The sequence below is a fragment of the Aquarana catesbeiana genome, linkage group LG13, assembly GCF_042186555.1.
Source record: "Aquarana catesbeiana isolate 2022-GZ linkage group LG13, ASM4218655v1, whole genome shotgun sequence".
Lineage (NCBI taxonomy): Eukaryota > Metazoa > Chordata > Amphibia > Anura > Ranidae > Aquarana > Aquarana catesbeiana.
This window is the reverse complement of record NC_133336.1, coordinates 159,253,216-159,270,238: the sequence shown is the minus strand read 5'-3', so window position 1 is coordinate 159,270,238 and position 17,023 is coordinate 159,253,216. Positions and strand designations below refer to the sequence as shown.

The 17,023-nt window shown below is 41.8% G+C and overlaps 1 protein-coding gene across 4 annotated transcripts in view; it reads left to right on the top strand.

The window, feature by feature from the left end:
* FSIP1 (fibrous sheath interacting protein 1) overlaps positions 1–17,023 on the top strand; it is a 305,263-nt gene that overhangs the window by 238,591 nt on the left and 49,649 nt on the right. For 3 of the 4 annotated variants that reach the window (XM_073609241.1, XM_073609240.1, XM_073609239.1), the window contains exons 8-9: positions 12,025–12,132; positions 15,717–15,878. In XM_073609241.1, coding sequence (XP_073465342.1) covers positions 12,025–12,132; positions 15,717–15,878 — 270 coding nt within the window. The remainder of the gene's footprint in view (positions 1–12,024; positions 12,133–15,716; positions 15,879–17,023) is intronic. The other variant, XM_073609242.1, reaches the window with a different exon arrangement.

Genomic DNA, 17,023 nt, shown 5'->3' with positions numbered 1-17,023 from the left:
CCATAACTCTGGCAGGGCGTAGACTGACGTCCTCCCAGAGTCTCGCTCCCGCGCACCCCCTGGGGCGCGCACAAGGGAACAACCGTGCTCGCTGGGTTCATGGGACCCGGCGCAGCACGGATCGCGGTAAATGTCCAATGACAGCGGCCCTTTACCACGTGATCGCTCCGTCCAATGATGGAGCGATCACAAATCACAAACAACCCAGGTCAAAGAAAGTTCAAAGCTCTCCTCTCCTCACACCGATACAGCGTGAGAGGAAAGATCGTGTGACAAACTGTGAGTTCATAATATATTTAGCAGAGCCCAACAGTGCTACATCAGTGCCCAACAGTGCTACATCAGTGCCATATCAGTTCCATCTGTGCCACCTTTGTGCTAATCAGTGCCACTACAGTGCACACTTGTGCCCATCAGTGCCACCCGTGCTCATCAGTGCTCATCTGCGCCTCTGCAGTGCCACATCAGTGCTGCCTGTGCCCACCAGTGCTGCTTGTGCCACCACAGTACAATCAGTGCCACTACACAGTACAATCAGTGCCAAATGGTGCCACCTGTTCCCATCTGTGCCACTACCGTGCCGTCAGTGCAACTCATTAGTGCCACTACAGTGCCCCGTAGTGCACATCAGTACTCTGCAGTGCAGCCTCCCCAGCCACCAGTATGGCAAAAAAATATTTTACCATTGATCGATGAGAGCAGCGGGGAGCTCTCTGAGTCTCAGTCCGATTCGGATTCGGCCTATGAACCCGTGACAAGCAGTAGGTCTGATACAGCATCAGAAGAGGAACGTGTGCTTGTGAAAAGAAGGCGTTCTGGCGTGGAGCAGCAGCCTACTACTAGCAGCCCACTACTAGCAGCCCAGGTCCATCAACCTTGAGCGCAGAGACATGCAACAAAGGCCAAGCACCAGGTGAGTGTCATCTCAGCCCCAAAGGGATAGGGGCCATGCCAGCCTTCCATATGCCCTTCAAAACCCACTGTGGCTTCCCCCTAATTCCAGAGCAGCAAACATCCCCCCTTTCACCGCCCAGCCAGGTGTCCAGGTGAACGCCGATGATTTTGCCATGCTTGATTTTTTTCATTTCATTTTCACCGAAGACTTACTATCGTCCAACCGGCAACCTCTATGCACAGCAGTACATAGTAAGCAACCCTGGTTCTAGTTACGCCCATCCCTTTGAGTGGAGAGAACGTACCGTAGAGGAATTCAACATTTTTTTAGGCCTAACTTTTAATATGGGACTCACAAAAAAAACGAATTGTACTCCTATTGGTCTACCAACCCCATCCACCACATGCCACTCTTCTCATCCATTATGCCAAGATCAAGATACCTTATAATTATGTGGTTCCTCCACTATAATGACAACACCCAGTGCCCTCCCCGAAATGACCCAGCTTTTGACAAATTATTTAAAATTCGGCCACTCCTAAATCATTTCTCTGAAAAATTCTCCCAGTTATATACCCCCGAACAGAATTTCTCAGTGGATGAGTCCCTTGTAAAAGTCTCAGGCTGGCTGGGCATCAAACATCTTATCCCCAGCAAAAGAGCCCGATATGGGGTTAAAGTGTACAAACTTTGTGACCGAGCAACGGGTTATATCTACTCCTTCCTGGTGTACGAAGGGAAGGACTCCCAACTGCATCCCCCTGAATGCCCAGAGTATATTGGAGCCAGCGGAAGAGTTGACTGGGAGCTTGTCTATCCACTCCTTGGAAAGGGATACCATCTTTATGTGGACAATTTTTATACAAGCTTGCCCCTCTTCCGCAATCTTCACCGGAGGAACACCCCAGCATGTGGTACAGTAAGAGCCAATAGAAAGGGCTTCCCACACAAACTCGTCAATGAAAGGCTATGACGAGGGGAGACAGCGTCTTTGCAGAACCAGGAGCTATTGGCTATCAAGTGGAGGGACAGACGAAACGTCCACATGCTCACGACAATCCATGATGACAACTACGTGGAAGTCTCCAGAAGAGACGGCCCAATTCAGAAACCTGCTTGTATCTATGACTATAATTTGTTTATGGGGGGGAGTGGACTTCAATGATCAGATGATTGAACCCTACCTTCCCACAAGAAAATCCCGTCATTGGTATAAAAAAGTGTCAATTTATTTTTTCAGTTTGGCCATGTATAACACTTATGTTATTTACCAAAAATCTACTGAGACCCCCGTATCCTATCTTCACTACCAGGAACAAGTAATCTCCGCACTTTTGTACCCTGAAAGCCCACCAGAAAATATTCGCTCTGATTCCATGAGCAGACTCCTTGAACGCCACTTTCCTGAGAAAATCCCCCCGTGAAACAGGATTTTTTTTCCACATTTTCCAAAAACTTCTGGAAAAAAAAATGAACCATTCAAAAGACTCATTATGCCTCATAAATTATACGTTGAGGTGTCTGCTTTCCAAAATGGGGTCACTTTGTGGGCGTTTCCATTGTCTTGGTGCTCCAGGGCCTTCAAAAGTGTAAAAGGTGGTTGAGAGATTAGATGTGTAATTTATGCCCCTAGAACGCCTGAATGTGCTACTTCAATGTTGGGCCTCTGTATGTGGCCAGGCTGTGTAAAAGTCTCACACATGTGGTATACATACTCAGGAGGAGTAGCAGAATATATTTTGGGGTGTCATTTGTGGAATGTACATGCCATGTGAGAGAAATAACCTGTTATAATGATTTTGCAAAGGATTGTGGGAAAAAATGACAACTTTAAAAAACTAACCATGCCTGTTATTAAGTACGTTGGAATGTCTACTTTCCAAAAAGGGGTAATTTTGTGGGTATTTGTACTTTCCTGGCTTGTTAGGGTCTCAAGAAATGAGTACATCAGGTGTGATGAGATGTGATCAATTTTCGGTGATGGGCACCATAGCTTGTAGACTCTATAAGTTTCACGCAGACTAAATAATATCCACTAATTTGGGTTATTTTTACCAAAGATATGTAGCAGTATAAAATTTGGCCCAAATTTATGAAGAAAAATTACTTATTTGCAAAATTTTATAATAGAAATTAAGAAAAATGCATTTTTTTACAAAATTTTCGGTCTTTTTTCATTTATAGCACAGAAAATAAAAAAACCCAGAGGTGATCAAATACCACCAAAAGAAAGCTCTATTTGTGTGAAAAAAAGACAAAAATTTCATATGGGTACAGTGTTGCATGACTGAGTAATTGTCATTCAAAATGTGAGAGCATTGAAAGCTGAAAATTGGTCTGGTTAGGAAGGGGGTTTAAGTGCTCAGTGGTTAAATGGTTAAACTCTTACCAAATCTAACAGAATTATAGGCAGAAAAACCACACTGTTTTGATATCCCTGTATCCAGTCTCCCAAGGAAAGCTGCACCAGAGGGTCAGGTCACACAGTGATAAGCTAGTTTCAAATTATAGAAAAAAGAAAACAAACTCCATAGTGTAATCTCATTAAAAACGATTTATTAATATCCATAACAGCACCCTCTTAGGACTTGCACTTACATCAACAACATAATAAAACAGTATAGCATCAAACAAGGTCGCATCAGCAAACCAGAACGGAGATAGCGCAGTGTCTCCTACCACATTAGGCTGCCTTTCCAGCGGTGGTGAACGATGTGTCCCCAAGCAGCGTGCTGACGTCACTGATGGTCATCGTTAAAAGGTCAGGTCTGAGCATGTAGGCCCTTTACAAAATAATCTGAGTGGGTGACTGGGGACAAAGAGAAGGAAAAGTTATTAAATCCCTTCTTTAGCTCTGTGTATTATTATTATTATACAGGATTTATATAGCGCCAACAGTTTACGCAGCGCTTTACAACATTAGGGAGGACAGTACAAGTACAATACAATTCAATACAGGAGGAATCAGAGGGCCCTGCTCGTTAGAGCTTACAATCTAGGAGGGAGGGTCAAGTTATACAAAAGGGTAATAGCTGTGGGGATGAGCTAATGGAGAAAATAGTGCAGTTGTTAGATGGAAGCAGGATAGGCTTCTCTGAAGAGGAAAGTTTTCAGGGATCGCCTAAAAGTGGATAAATTTGGAGACAGTCTGACAGATTGGGGTAGGGAATTCCAGAGGATGAGCGAGGCTCGGGAGAAGTCCTGGAGGCGGATATGGCAGGAGGTGATGAGGGAGCTAGAGAGCAGGAGGTCTTGGGAGGAACAGAGAGGGCGATTAGGTTGGTATTTTGAGACTAGGCTAGTGATGTAGCTGGGGCAGAGTTGTGGATGGCTTTGTAACTTATTGTTAGTATTTTGAATTTAATTCATTGGGCGAGTGGCAGCCAATGGAGGGATTGGCAGAGAGGGGTAGCGGATACTGAGCGGTTTGTAAGGTGGATGAGTCTGGCAGCAGCATTCATGATGGACTGAAGGGGGATAGTCTATTTAAAGGTAAGCCAATGAGGAGGAAGTTGCAGTAGTCGAGGCGAGAGATAACCAGGGAGTGAATCAGGAGCTTTGTGGTTTCATTGGTTAGAAAGGGACGTAGTTTATAGATGTTGCGGAGGTTGAGGCGGCAAGCTTTGGAAAGTGATTGGATGTGGGGCCGAAAGGAGAGTTCAGAATCCAGGATAACACCTAGCACCCTGACATGTGGGGATGGGTGGATGGTTGTGCTATTGCTCTTGACAGACAAGTCAGGGGAAGAGGCACATGGGGGAGGAAATATTATAAGCTCGGTTTTGGACAAGTTGGGTTTGAGGAAGTGGTGTGACATCCATACAGATATGTCGGTTAGTAAGTTAGTGATGCGTGTGGAGACTGATGGAGTGAGTTGAGGGATGGAGAGATAGATTTGTGTGTCGTCAGCGTAGAAATGATATTGAAAGCCGTGAGAGGCTATCAGCTGACCCAGGGAAGAGGTGTAGATTGAAAATAAAAGAGGTCCAAGAACAGAACCTTGGGGGGACCCCAACAGAGAAGGGAAGAGGAGTGGAGGAAGTAGAATTGTAAGTGACACTGAAGGTGCGTTGGGATAGGTAGGATGAGAGCCACTGAAGAGCACAGTCACGGAGACCGAGGGAGTACGTTTTTTGAGGAGGAGGGGGTGGTCAACCGTGTCAAAGGCAGCTGAAAGATCCAGAAGTAGGAGTACAGAATAGTGTCCGTTGGATTTTGCAGTTAGTAGGTCATTTGTGAGTTTTAAAAGAGCAGTTTCTGTGGAGTGTTGAGGGCGAAATCCAGATTGAAGGGGATCAAGAAGGTTGTTTTTAATGAGGTGGTCACTCAGTTGTAAACCAGGCATTCAAGGAGTTTAGAGGAAAAGGGGAGCAAGGAGATAGGTTAAGGTAGGTTAAGATTGGTAGGGTCCAAGGACGGCTTTTTAAGTATGGGGGTGACCAGTGCATGTTTTAGAGCATTGGGGAAGATGCCAGAGGTGAGGGAGAGATTGAAGATGTGGGTTAGAGAGTGTAGGATGTAGTCAGAGGGTGACCGTAGCATATGAGAGGGAATAGGATCCAGGGGACAGGTGGTTAGGTGGGCGATAGAAAGGAGTTTAGCAACTTCGTCTGTAGTAGCAGATTTGAATAGGGGAAGTGTCAGTTGTACCTGTTGACATGGGGTCTTAGCTGGGGGAAATACCTGTAGAGTGGATATTTCATCATGGATTGTATCAATCTTGTTTTTGAAGTGATTAGCGATCTTCTGGGCAGTGAGTGAGTCAGTGGGTGGAGGCGGTGGAGGACAAAGTAGAGATTTGAAGGTAGGGAAGAGTTTACGGGGACTGGATGAGAAGGTGTTAATAAGAGCCTTAAAATAGGTTTGCTTGGCAGTGTGGAGGAAAGAATAGTATTTTTGGAGGGCAGATTTGTATTGGTTGAAGTCTTTGAGAGACTTAGTCTTGTGCCACAGACGCTCAAGAGTGCGACTACAATTTTTGAGAATTTTAGTGTCATCTGTTTGCCAGGGTTGTAGGGGTCGAGGCCTGATTCTGCGTGTAGTGAGGGGAGCGAGCTTGTCCAGGGTGGAGGACAGGGATTTATTGTAGATGGACGTGGCTTGGTTGGGGCAGGACAGGGGAGAGATTTTGTCATAGAGGTGGTCAGTAACAGAATAGAGGAGAGAGGAGTTGAAGTTGCAAAAATTTCTACGGGTGATGGTTAGGCGATTGGAGGGAAAGGTGGTGGAACACAGGGGGAGAGAGAAACTAATAAGGTGATGGTCAGAGAGAGGAAAAGGATTGTTTGAGACGTTGCATGGAGTGCATAGGTAGGAGAATACAAGGCCAAGGGTGTTGCCATCAGAGTGAGTAGAAGCCTGTACCCGTTGCTTCAGGTCAAATTAAGAAGTTAGACTAAGAAGTTTAGAAGTAGCAGGAGTGTTTGTATTAGCAGGGATGTTGAAATCACCGAGAAGGATTGTGGGAATTTCCGAAGAGAGAAAGTAGGGTAGCCAGGCAGAAAACTCATCAAGGAAAGTCGATAATGGTCCAGGGGGCCAGTAGATCACAGCAATTCTTAGGGAAGTAGGAGAGAATAGATGTATACAGTGGGCTTCGAATGATGAGAGGGAAAAAGAGGGAGGAGAGTGAATAACCTGGAAGGTGCTCTGGGGGGATAAGAGGAATCCCACTCCACCTCCCTTGCGTCCATTAGGCCTAGGGGAGTGAGTCCAGTGAAGGCCACCCTGGGATAGGGAAGCAGGAGAAGGGGAGTCATTCGTGGAGCCAGGTTTCTGTGAGAGCAAGTAGATTAAAGGAATTAGTGACAAAGAGGTCATGAACAGCAGTGAGTTTGTTGCAGACAGAGCGGGCGTTCCAGAGGGCGCAGGAGGGAGGGAGGCTGGAGTTGGGAAGAAGAGGAATGGAGACTAAATTGTGTAGATTGCGACTACTGCCAGAGGGTGTAGGGTGATGGATGTGTGGGGCACAGTTAAATAAGGGAGGCCTAGGGTGTGTATACAGAGGATCATTGGGGAGCTCGTGTCCATAATGGGGATGATATTGACACAGTCCCAAATGATCCACTGTGGGTCAAAATTGATATCCAGAAATATTTAGACAGAATATAGGTCAATAAAGCACCTGGACCAGATGTTGTACACCCAAATATCCTTAATGAATTAAGCTATATCATTTCAAAGCCATTGTTACTAATTTTTTTGGACTCTTTAATGACTGGCATAGTACCACTGAATTGGTGTAAGGCCAACATTTAAAAAGGGATGAAAGTCTTTACCAAGTAACTACAGACAGACCTGTTAGTTTAACTTCTGTAGTTGGGAAGATACTGGAGAGTTTATAAAAGACCACATAGATGAGTTTTTGCTGAAAAAATAAATAAAAAATTAAGCAAAAGTCAGCATGGGTTCATGAGAGACAGAAGTTGTCAACCTTTTTTAAGAGGAGGTGAGCAAAACCTTATTAGACAGAGGGTGAGGTAAAGTCTACAGGCTTGGAAAAATTATTTTATAAATGGATAGAAAAAGACCATATTCAGAGAGTAGTGGTTAATCATTCATACTCTGAATGGTCTAAGGTTATCAGTGGTGTACCCCAAGGTTCAGGGTTGGGACCCTTGCCTTTTCATATATTTATAAATGATATAGGGTCTGGGATTAAAAGTGCCATTTCAGTCTTTGCAGATGACACCAAGCTATGCAGTGGAATAATGACCTCACAGAATGTCTCCATCTTACAAGCCGACCTCAATGCACTGATTAATTGGACAATTGTGTGGCAAATGAGGTTTAATGTTGGAAAATATAAAGTTATGCACTTAAGGGTAAAAATATGCATGCATCAACAAGTCTCTTAACACCTAGAGGAGCCGCAGACATTCTCTCCACATATATATCTATGGGGCAACCCGTTAATGCCCCATTTGCGGACTGTACCTGACCCGCAAGTGTGGGCCAGGTATGGAGTGAGAACACTAAAAGATGTCATGCCCGTGGGGCGTCTGCTAACCTTTGGAGGGCTGAAGGGTAAATTTGGGCTTCCCCCGGATGTATTTTAGGTTCCTACAGCTAAGACATGCACTTAGGGCACAGTTCCCCAATCCTATTAAGGTTGAACCTCACTTGGTGGAGAGACTGCTTACATTGCTTATAATGGATAGAACGCTATCTTCCATATACCTTAGACTCGCATGCGCAGGGAGCTCTGGGGCTAATAGGGCATTCGTGGCCTGGCAGCGTGACCTTCCGATGTTGACTGCGGAGGACTGGTCTGAGGGCCTACATCAGTTTATCCCTCTTATGATTTCTGCAGAGGATAAGTTTATACAGTTTGAAATTTCTTCATAGGATGCACTACACGCCCCAAAGGCTGGCTTTAATGTTCCGTGCCCCTGACGATAAATGTCCTAAATGTAATAGAGACGTTGGTAATTACATACATATGGTGTGGCTTTGCCCACAGGTCCAAGAGTTTTGGCAGGCAGTGGCTGCTGACATATCCTCGATTAGTGGGATACCTGTTGGGCTTGATCCCCTGGTTCTGCTGTTGGGTATGACAGATAACTTACCTACAAACACGCACAAAGAACTGTTTATCTTTTATGTAGCATATTATGCCAGGAAAACAATACTGCTTCACTGGAAGGTGACAGACTCGCCCCGGACCTCCACTTGGAGGGAACTGGTGAATGCTGCCCTTCCCCTTTATAAATTGACTTATATGGGCCGTAACTGTCCCAAGAAATTTCATAAAATCTGGGCAGCATGGACAGAGGCCAAACATCTCACGGTATAGCTTTTAGTGGGGCACTTGCCCATTCATTTACTTCCTTGCCGTTCTGGGGAACCTTTGCCCCCCCCCCAGCCCAGTGCCACCAGACAGTGTCGGTCAACCCCCCCCCCCCCCCCCCTCCGCCACCCTTACTTTTCTCTCCCCACCCTCTTCCATTGAAGGTATTGTTTGATTTCTTAACTTAATACCTTGAAGTTGGGAAACATGTACTACTTAGCATATCGAAGGACAAGGTCTATGTGAACTTAAATTCGGATATCGCTCTGTCCTCAAGCTCATCTGGGCTATACTCTTGATGTAACATGCCCACTAGTAGTTTTTTGTTTGTTCTTTGGCTCTGCCACATGACCCTCATGTGATGTTGCAATGTCTTGCTATTATTGTAATCTCTGTAATGCCTAACATGTAACTGAGTGAATATCTCAATAAACATTCCTTCTGTTAAAAAAAAAAAAAAAATATGCATGCATCATACAGCTTTGGGAATTATAAGTGGAGAAGGATCTGGGTGTTCTGGTAGATCATAAGCTTAATAACAGCAATGTCAAGCAGCAGTTTCCAACGCAAGCAAAGTCCTTTCTTGTATTAAGAGAGGTATGGATTGCAGAGAGAGAGACAAAATAAATTTGGGGAACTGGAGCTCAGCTATGAAAAGCTATGGAAAGATTAGCTGAACTGAATGTATTCTCTTGAGAAGAGGAGATTAAGGAGGGATATGATCAACATGTATAAATACATAAGTGACCCATATAGTGAACTTGGTATAGAGTTATTGACCTAAAGGTCATCACAGAGGACAAGGGGGCACTCTTTACATCTGGAAAAAATAAATTTCATCTCCAAATACTGAAAGGCTTCTTCACAGTAAGAGCTGTAAAAAGGTGGATTATACTCCCTCAAAAGCTGGTTCTAGCCAGCTCAGCAGATTGTTTTAAAAAAAAGGCCAGTTTTTTTTCTAAATGCACATCAGATAATTGGATACTACTATTTTATAGGTACAGTTGATCCAGGGAATATCAGATTGCCTGTTGGGGGATCAGAAAGGAATTTTATTCTCCCGCTGGAGCAAATTGAATCATGCTTTATTGGGGTTGTTTGCCTTCCTCTGAATCAATTGTGGGTATAGGATAGTGTATATGGAGGTTTTCTATTCGTTTTTGTGTGTGTTTTTTTTTCTGTGTTGGTTGAACTAGATGGACTTGTGTCTTTTTTTAACCAGATTAACTATGTAACTATGTTACCCATGCAAAGGAGTTCGGCATTCTTCCTCATTGTTCATTTCTGCAGGGCTGCAACTCAGGCCTGCAATTCAGAATGTGCAGACAAATATGTGGTAGAAGGCACCAGAGGATAATTAGTACTAGAGCAATTTTATAGGTGTCTTTCTTACTACCACTTGGTATAGTAATGCATGCCAGGGAGATGAGTCAGCTCATGTGAATACTGTGGTATAGTGACATTTGATTCAGGAGTTTATCTAGTTTAATCATAGAGCCAAAATAATTATTTGGTGTTTGTCACAGTAGGGTTTTTTGCTTAACGCTGGATAAAAAGAAAGAATGTTTGGAGGAAATGTGAACTCAGTGGCCCTGTACTGTGTATATGTATATGTATATATATGTGTATATATATATATATATATATATATATATATATATATATATATATATATATATATATATATATATATAATATATATATATAATGTGTATATATATGTGTGTATATATATAAAAACATGAGTTTTCTCTAAGTATGTAATGTCTCCCTCCCATAATGTTTTTATCATTCATCATTCTCCCTTCCATCCATCTGTTGATGCAAATACTGTATGCAGCTAACAAAGTATGATCCTTGTAGTTTATCCTGTGATAATGTGGTCAGAGTCCTCTATATAAAATGAACTGTTCCCTGTACTTTTGGTTTTCCTTGAATGAAAAAATGTACAGAGGAAATTCCATGTGATGAATTTTGGCACTTCCTATCTATCATAAATCCTAGAAGAGCAGCTCTATCATTATATTTCCTGATTTATTTTTTCCAAGCTTATTTTGTTTAACACTTGGGTTAAATGGCATACAATTGCTTGTTCTCTTTTTGAAAATTGCATAAGGTGCTTGTAGCCATGTTAGTGCACTTGCAGCAAAACAGCACTTTTTTTCTTTTTTTTTTAATTTGCATCAGCAATTAAAGCAGAATTATACTCTCATCTGCTGCAGCAATATGATGGCCATCTTGATTGGCCAGGCCAGGATGACTTAAAGTGTCACTAAAGGCAAAACTTTTTATTTTCATTTTGACTAAGGTAAGGCAGGTTTTTTTTTTGCCATCTATGTCCCATTGCAGAGATTTCCCTTCACTTTCTGTCCCATAGCCAAAACAGAAAGTGAGAGGAAACCACTCCAAAGTGAGGGAATCCTGGGGTATCACCAGGGTCACAAAAACTAGTGTTCCCACTGTAAGATTTCCCCTCTCTTCTAATTGCTTTTCCCAATGCCTGGCCATAGAAAGTATATTACAAAAATTGAAACTGAGGTGTCACACAACTGCTAAGAGGTCCAGATACAGTACAACTTTATTCCAATAAAAGTCAGGTGGAGGATCCAATAAGTAGCCAACGTTTTTCGGGGTCCAAAAGCACCTCCTTCATCTGGGCTTTCTTGGAAATGTGAATAAACTAGAATGTGAACCTTTTTAATGTTATTTTTCCAGTGTGATTACAAGCACAGGCCATGTCAGCAGCTGGGTTTGCAGGAAGAGATAATAATAAATGTTCAATTCGCTTCTTTTTTCACATAGTTGTCAATAAAGCCTTGGTGAGGGGGTAACTTTTGAGCCCCCCAAAATGCATTGGCTATGTTTTGTATTGTCCCCATGACTTTTATTAGAATAAAGTTGTATCTGGACATCTTAGCAGTGGTGTGGCACTTCAATTTCCATTCTTGTTTGTTTGAAGCTGCCTGCCTGGGAACCAGATCATTTACATCACTACTTTTAAAATAGCAATACAGTGAGATAACCCTATGGGTCCAGTGCTATTTTTTCACTTTCCTCAACTGTAGCAAGTTCCAAATTCATTGGCTGACTTACTATGATGTCATAGGCAATAAAATATACTGTTTCTGCACACTACAGCTTAAAATTCGAAAAGTAAATGTAAGTGTCTACGGTTAATGGGGACATGGGCAAACTTATGCAATAGCACCTGGATCCTGGACTTCAGCTTGAACTTTGGTGAATATTATATATATTTATTTATTTGTTTATTCAGACACTAATGAGGAAGAAAACCACACGGGCCAGACAATGAAATCTAAATTACTGCTTTTCATTACAGTTAGTGAAAGAAGCAGGGTCTCATGTCCTTTTCATGGATGATGAAAAACTACGCTTGGAACAGCTGCTGGCAGATATTCAAGATGGCTGTAGTGATGATGATGCCACAGTGAGTGAAAGTTTTTTCAAGTTCTTTAGCTATAATTATTTATACACAATTTTTTTAGACCATGTCATGTCTTTAGTAGAGGTAGATTGCTGATGTGATAATGGTGAAGGAAAAGTGCAACAATGGAGTAGTTGGGGTGAGAAATTAGGAAAGTGTGCACTATAATTTCGTAGACTCCTTAGTACGGAGAAGGCTTGATTTTGAGATCATGCACACATTAAGACTCATGTATCCTCTTTCTTGTTCCAGAGATAAGCAAAGTTCTAATCCTTACCCCCCGGATATTTCACCTCATCTGCAGAATATGCATCTGTCTGGTCCTCCCCTTTGTAAATGTAACCCTTTGTAATAATCAATAGAAGTCTACCATGGTCATAGCAAACAACGCTTTTGACAAGTATGCTTTCTCCTTTAGAGCAAGTCATGTGCAGCCACCCTTAAAATGTCTGCCCTTTTAGTAATCAAGCTAAAACCAACAAAATTGTGCCATGCCTCCCTGAAGACCACAATGGCAATATCACTGGATGTCTTAGGCAGTACAGTAGTTGCCATAAACCTAGGCTGAAGGACAGTCACCTTCTTGCTATAGCATTATGTACCTATCAACTTTTCTACTAGGTAACTGAAGTTGTTTACAAACCACTAGGCTAAAAATTATTTAAAAACCTGTTGCAGGGACACACAGACATTACATTGCAGATACACCTAGGATGGTGTTGATAGGTGCATGTAAGTATGAGTTTTCTGATGATCGCACTAAGGATAGCATAGCAATTTTTACAAAGGATTATATTTGTTTATGATTAGTCTAAGCCTGCAAACTGTAAATATTTGTAGTCTCAAGCTCTGGTAATCTGCACATTGTTCTGGTCTAAAGTGATCATGTATTTACATTTGATGTTTAGTTTTTATTAAAGTAGAAGTCCACCCTAAAACTAAAATCCAAGCATCTATAGACATCCAAATTTTAGTTTTAGGGTGGACTTCTACTTTAAGTAATGAAGTTTTGTACAATTATAGCTATTGATTTGGAAAGTTTGGAGTTTAAGTAATACCCTCTATTGACTAACATAAGTTATTAAAGATTCAAGGTTTCAAAAAAAGTCAGATTCCTTCCTCAGTCATTATACAATAATATAATGCCTAAGGAAGGAAACTTCTCTTTTTTACAATTGTATTAGCCAATAAAGGGCATCACTTAAATTCCAAATGTTCGCGACTCTTTGTACATCTTGCGGCATGTATGCGTTCCTTGATCATCCGATCGAGGGCGAATACTGCTGTGCAAAATGTAAGCACATTGTTTTCCTGGAAGCCCAGGTTCTGAATCTGGGGAAGCAACTGTCAGCACTGAGAAGTCCCTCCATACTAAAGGAGAGCCAGGAACGTACACAGGAGGTCCCGACAGGGGCCAGCACAGAGGCGGGTGGAGACAAAGAGGTGCAGGCACTAGCAAAGAGTAGATGGGTGACAGTCAGGACGGGTAGAGGGGGAAGTGCCAGGGAGGCCGATCCAGGGCTGGAGCATCCCAATAAGTATGCTCCATTGAGTGACATTGGTGAAACCAGTCAGGGACCAGCACTGCTGGAGCTGATGGACTCTCCTAGCTGCCAGGGGAAGAACTCCTCCAGTAAGAGTGGGGGGGAAGCGAAGGGAAAGGAAAGACAGATTCTGGTGGTAGGGGACTCAATTCTTAGAAGGACAGAGAGGGCAATCTGTAACAAAGACCTGAAGTGCCGAACAGTATGTTGTCTACCGGGCGCTTGGGTACGGAATATCACGGATCTGGTGGACAGATTACTGGGAGGGGCTGGGGAAGACCCAGCTGTCATGGTGCACGTTGGCACCAATGACAAAGTCAGAGGCAGATGGAGTGTCCTAAAGAACGATTTTAGGGACTTATGAGCTAAATTGAGGAAAAGGACCTCCAAGGTAGTATTCTCAGGAATACTATCGGTACATCGAGCCACACCAGAAAGGCAGAGGGAGATTAGGGAAGTAAACAAGTGGCTGAAGAGCTGGTGTAGTAAGGAGGGGTTTGGGTTCCTGGAGGTTTCAGTATAAATCACACAAATAGGAAACATAAAGGAAATACAAAGACACTGAATTTCAAAAGAGCCAACTTCCCTAAACTACAAACCTTGCTAAAAGGCATAAATTGGGATAAAATATTAGGAACAAAGAACACAGAGGAGAGATGGGTTTGCTTTAAGAGCATATTAAATAAGGGCATTAGCCAATGCATCCCATTGGGTAATACATTTAAAAGAGCGAACAAAAGTCCTGGATGGCTTAACTCCAATGTAAAAATGCATATAAAAGCAAAGGAGAAGGCCTTCAAAAAATACAAGGTTGAGGGATCATCATCAGCATTCAGACTTTATAAAGAATGCAGCAAGAAATGTAAGGGTGCAATAAGGATGGCTAAGATAGAACATGAAAGACACATAGTGGAGGAGAGCAAAAAAACCCCAACAAATTCTTTAAGTATGTAAACAGTAAAAAAGGGAGGATGGACCACATTGGCCCCATAAAGAATGAGGAAGGACATCTGGTTACAAAGGATGGGGAGATGGCGAAGGTATTAAATTTATTCTTCTCCTCGTTCTTCATGAGGGAATCGGGGGGCTTCAGTAACCAAAACTGCAATGTTTATCCTCATGACACATGACAGGAAGCACCTCCATGGTTAACAGAGGACAGAATTAAAATTAGACTTCAGAAACTTAACATTAATAAATCACCGGGACCAGATGGCTTGCATCCGAATGTACTTAGGGAACTCAATCAGGTGATTGCCAGACCGTTGTTCCTAATTTTACAGACAGTCTACTGACTGGAATGGTACCAGCTGATTGGAGAAAAGCCAATGTAGCACCAATATTTAAAAAGGGCCCAAAATACATCCCTGGGAATTACAGACCAGTTAGCCTTACATCAATAGTATGTAAACTCTTGGAGGGGATGATAAGGGACTATATACAAGATTTTAGTAATGGGAACGGTATCATTAGCAGTAATCGGCATGGGTTCATGAAGAATCGTTCTTGCCAGACCAATCTACTAACCTTCTATGAGGAGGTGAGTTGCCAGCTAGATAAAGGAAGGCCCATAGACGAGGTGTATCTGGATTTTGCAAAAGCGTTTGACACAGTTCCCCATAAACGTCTACTGTACAAAATAAGGTCCGTTGGCATGGACCATAGGGTGAGTACATGGATTGAAAACTGGCTACAAGGGCGAGTTCAGAGGGTGGTGATAAATGGGGAGTACTCAGAATGGTCAGGGGTGGGTAGTGGGGTCAACCTCATCTACTATGTAACTGTGTAACTCTATTATTAATAACAGTTCTAACCTAATACACTATGCAAGTGTGCTTTGATGATTTTTGTGATTGCAGTGTCTGGACAGTTCAGATTAACATTGCAAGATTTCTATTGACCAACGTCAGAACCTTCGATGTCATCATAATTTTAATTATCAGTTGTTGATCAAATATAAAACAATTGCAATATATCAAATTATCCTTATCATTATAGTTCTTTGTCTCATTTTTTATTCACATAAAATACATTCATTTGTAGACGGATATTTCCCTTTGGATGTTGCCTGGTGAAGGCTACACTCCAGAACCAGAAGAACTTACACAGCTGGCAAACATAGAAGCACAGCTTCAGGCATTTTGCAACACTACAGAACCCAGCGATTGTAACTATGGCGATGTGTCACCCACACAATCAAAATCGGTAAACACTTTTTTTTTAATACACAGCATGTGTAGTAATGATTTAAAGCATAATAATTTAGCAAGGTTTGACATTTGTCCCTTTATTGCTCTTACAAATCTTGTGCACTAAAATTTGAGGGCCAACAGTTCATCAAAGAGCATGTAGCTAGAGTTCCAGGTCATCATTGAGGTGGAACTAAGTGTAAAAACTAAGCAAAACTTTTTATTGCAGAAGAGACATGCAATAAAAAACACCTCCCTTGCATTTCTAGAGCTGCAGCCATCATGAGTTTTTAATTTTTGGAATCCATTTGCCCTTAGCTCATTCAAGCACGCAGGAGGGTGTGCTTAACTGAAAAAGCCAGATGAAATTAAAAAATGTTTTTCATATAGATGAGGTTTAGCAAGTATGATGGCTTAAGAGAGGCTAAACTCTCAAAAACATTGTTAATGATTTTCAATCCTTATGCTGCTAGCATTAGTAAATATATAGTAAGGTATATTATATTTAGTTATTTTTAACTTTTTTTTTTTTTTACTTTAGTTGCTTCCTAAATTCTGGCCTAGGCCAAAATGATGTCATACATCCCAGGAGTATTCATGAGTGCATCTGGAGGAGTGGATTTCTCAGTTAGGCACACCCTTCTGCCTGCATGAATAAGCTAGGGGAAAATTGTTTTTTTAAGAAGTAAAAACTCAGGATGGCCACAGCTAGAAATGCTAGGGAGATATTTTTCAAAGTGACTTCTCAACAAAATAAAGCATGGAGACAATAAATATATATATATATATATATATATATATATATATATATATATATATATATATATATATATATATATATATACAAAGAGAAAATGGTCTGGTGTTGCCAGTGTCACACCTCCATCCCCAAAATAAATACACAAAGGTTAATGAGAGTATACAAAGTAAACATAGTTTATAAATGTATTAAAATTGCATAACATTCATCGTATGTGAGATGCATAAACAGAGGTGCCAAACCACTTGGCAGTGATAGACACAGCATACCAGGCGGTCACATATATATATATATATATATATATATATATATATATATATATATAATTTGGAATTATTGATGTACAGTGATACACATGCATCAAAAAACTCTACACTTTTCGGGAGTCACTGCTCGCTTCT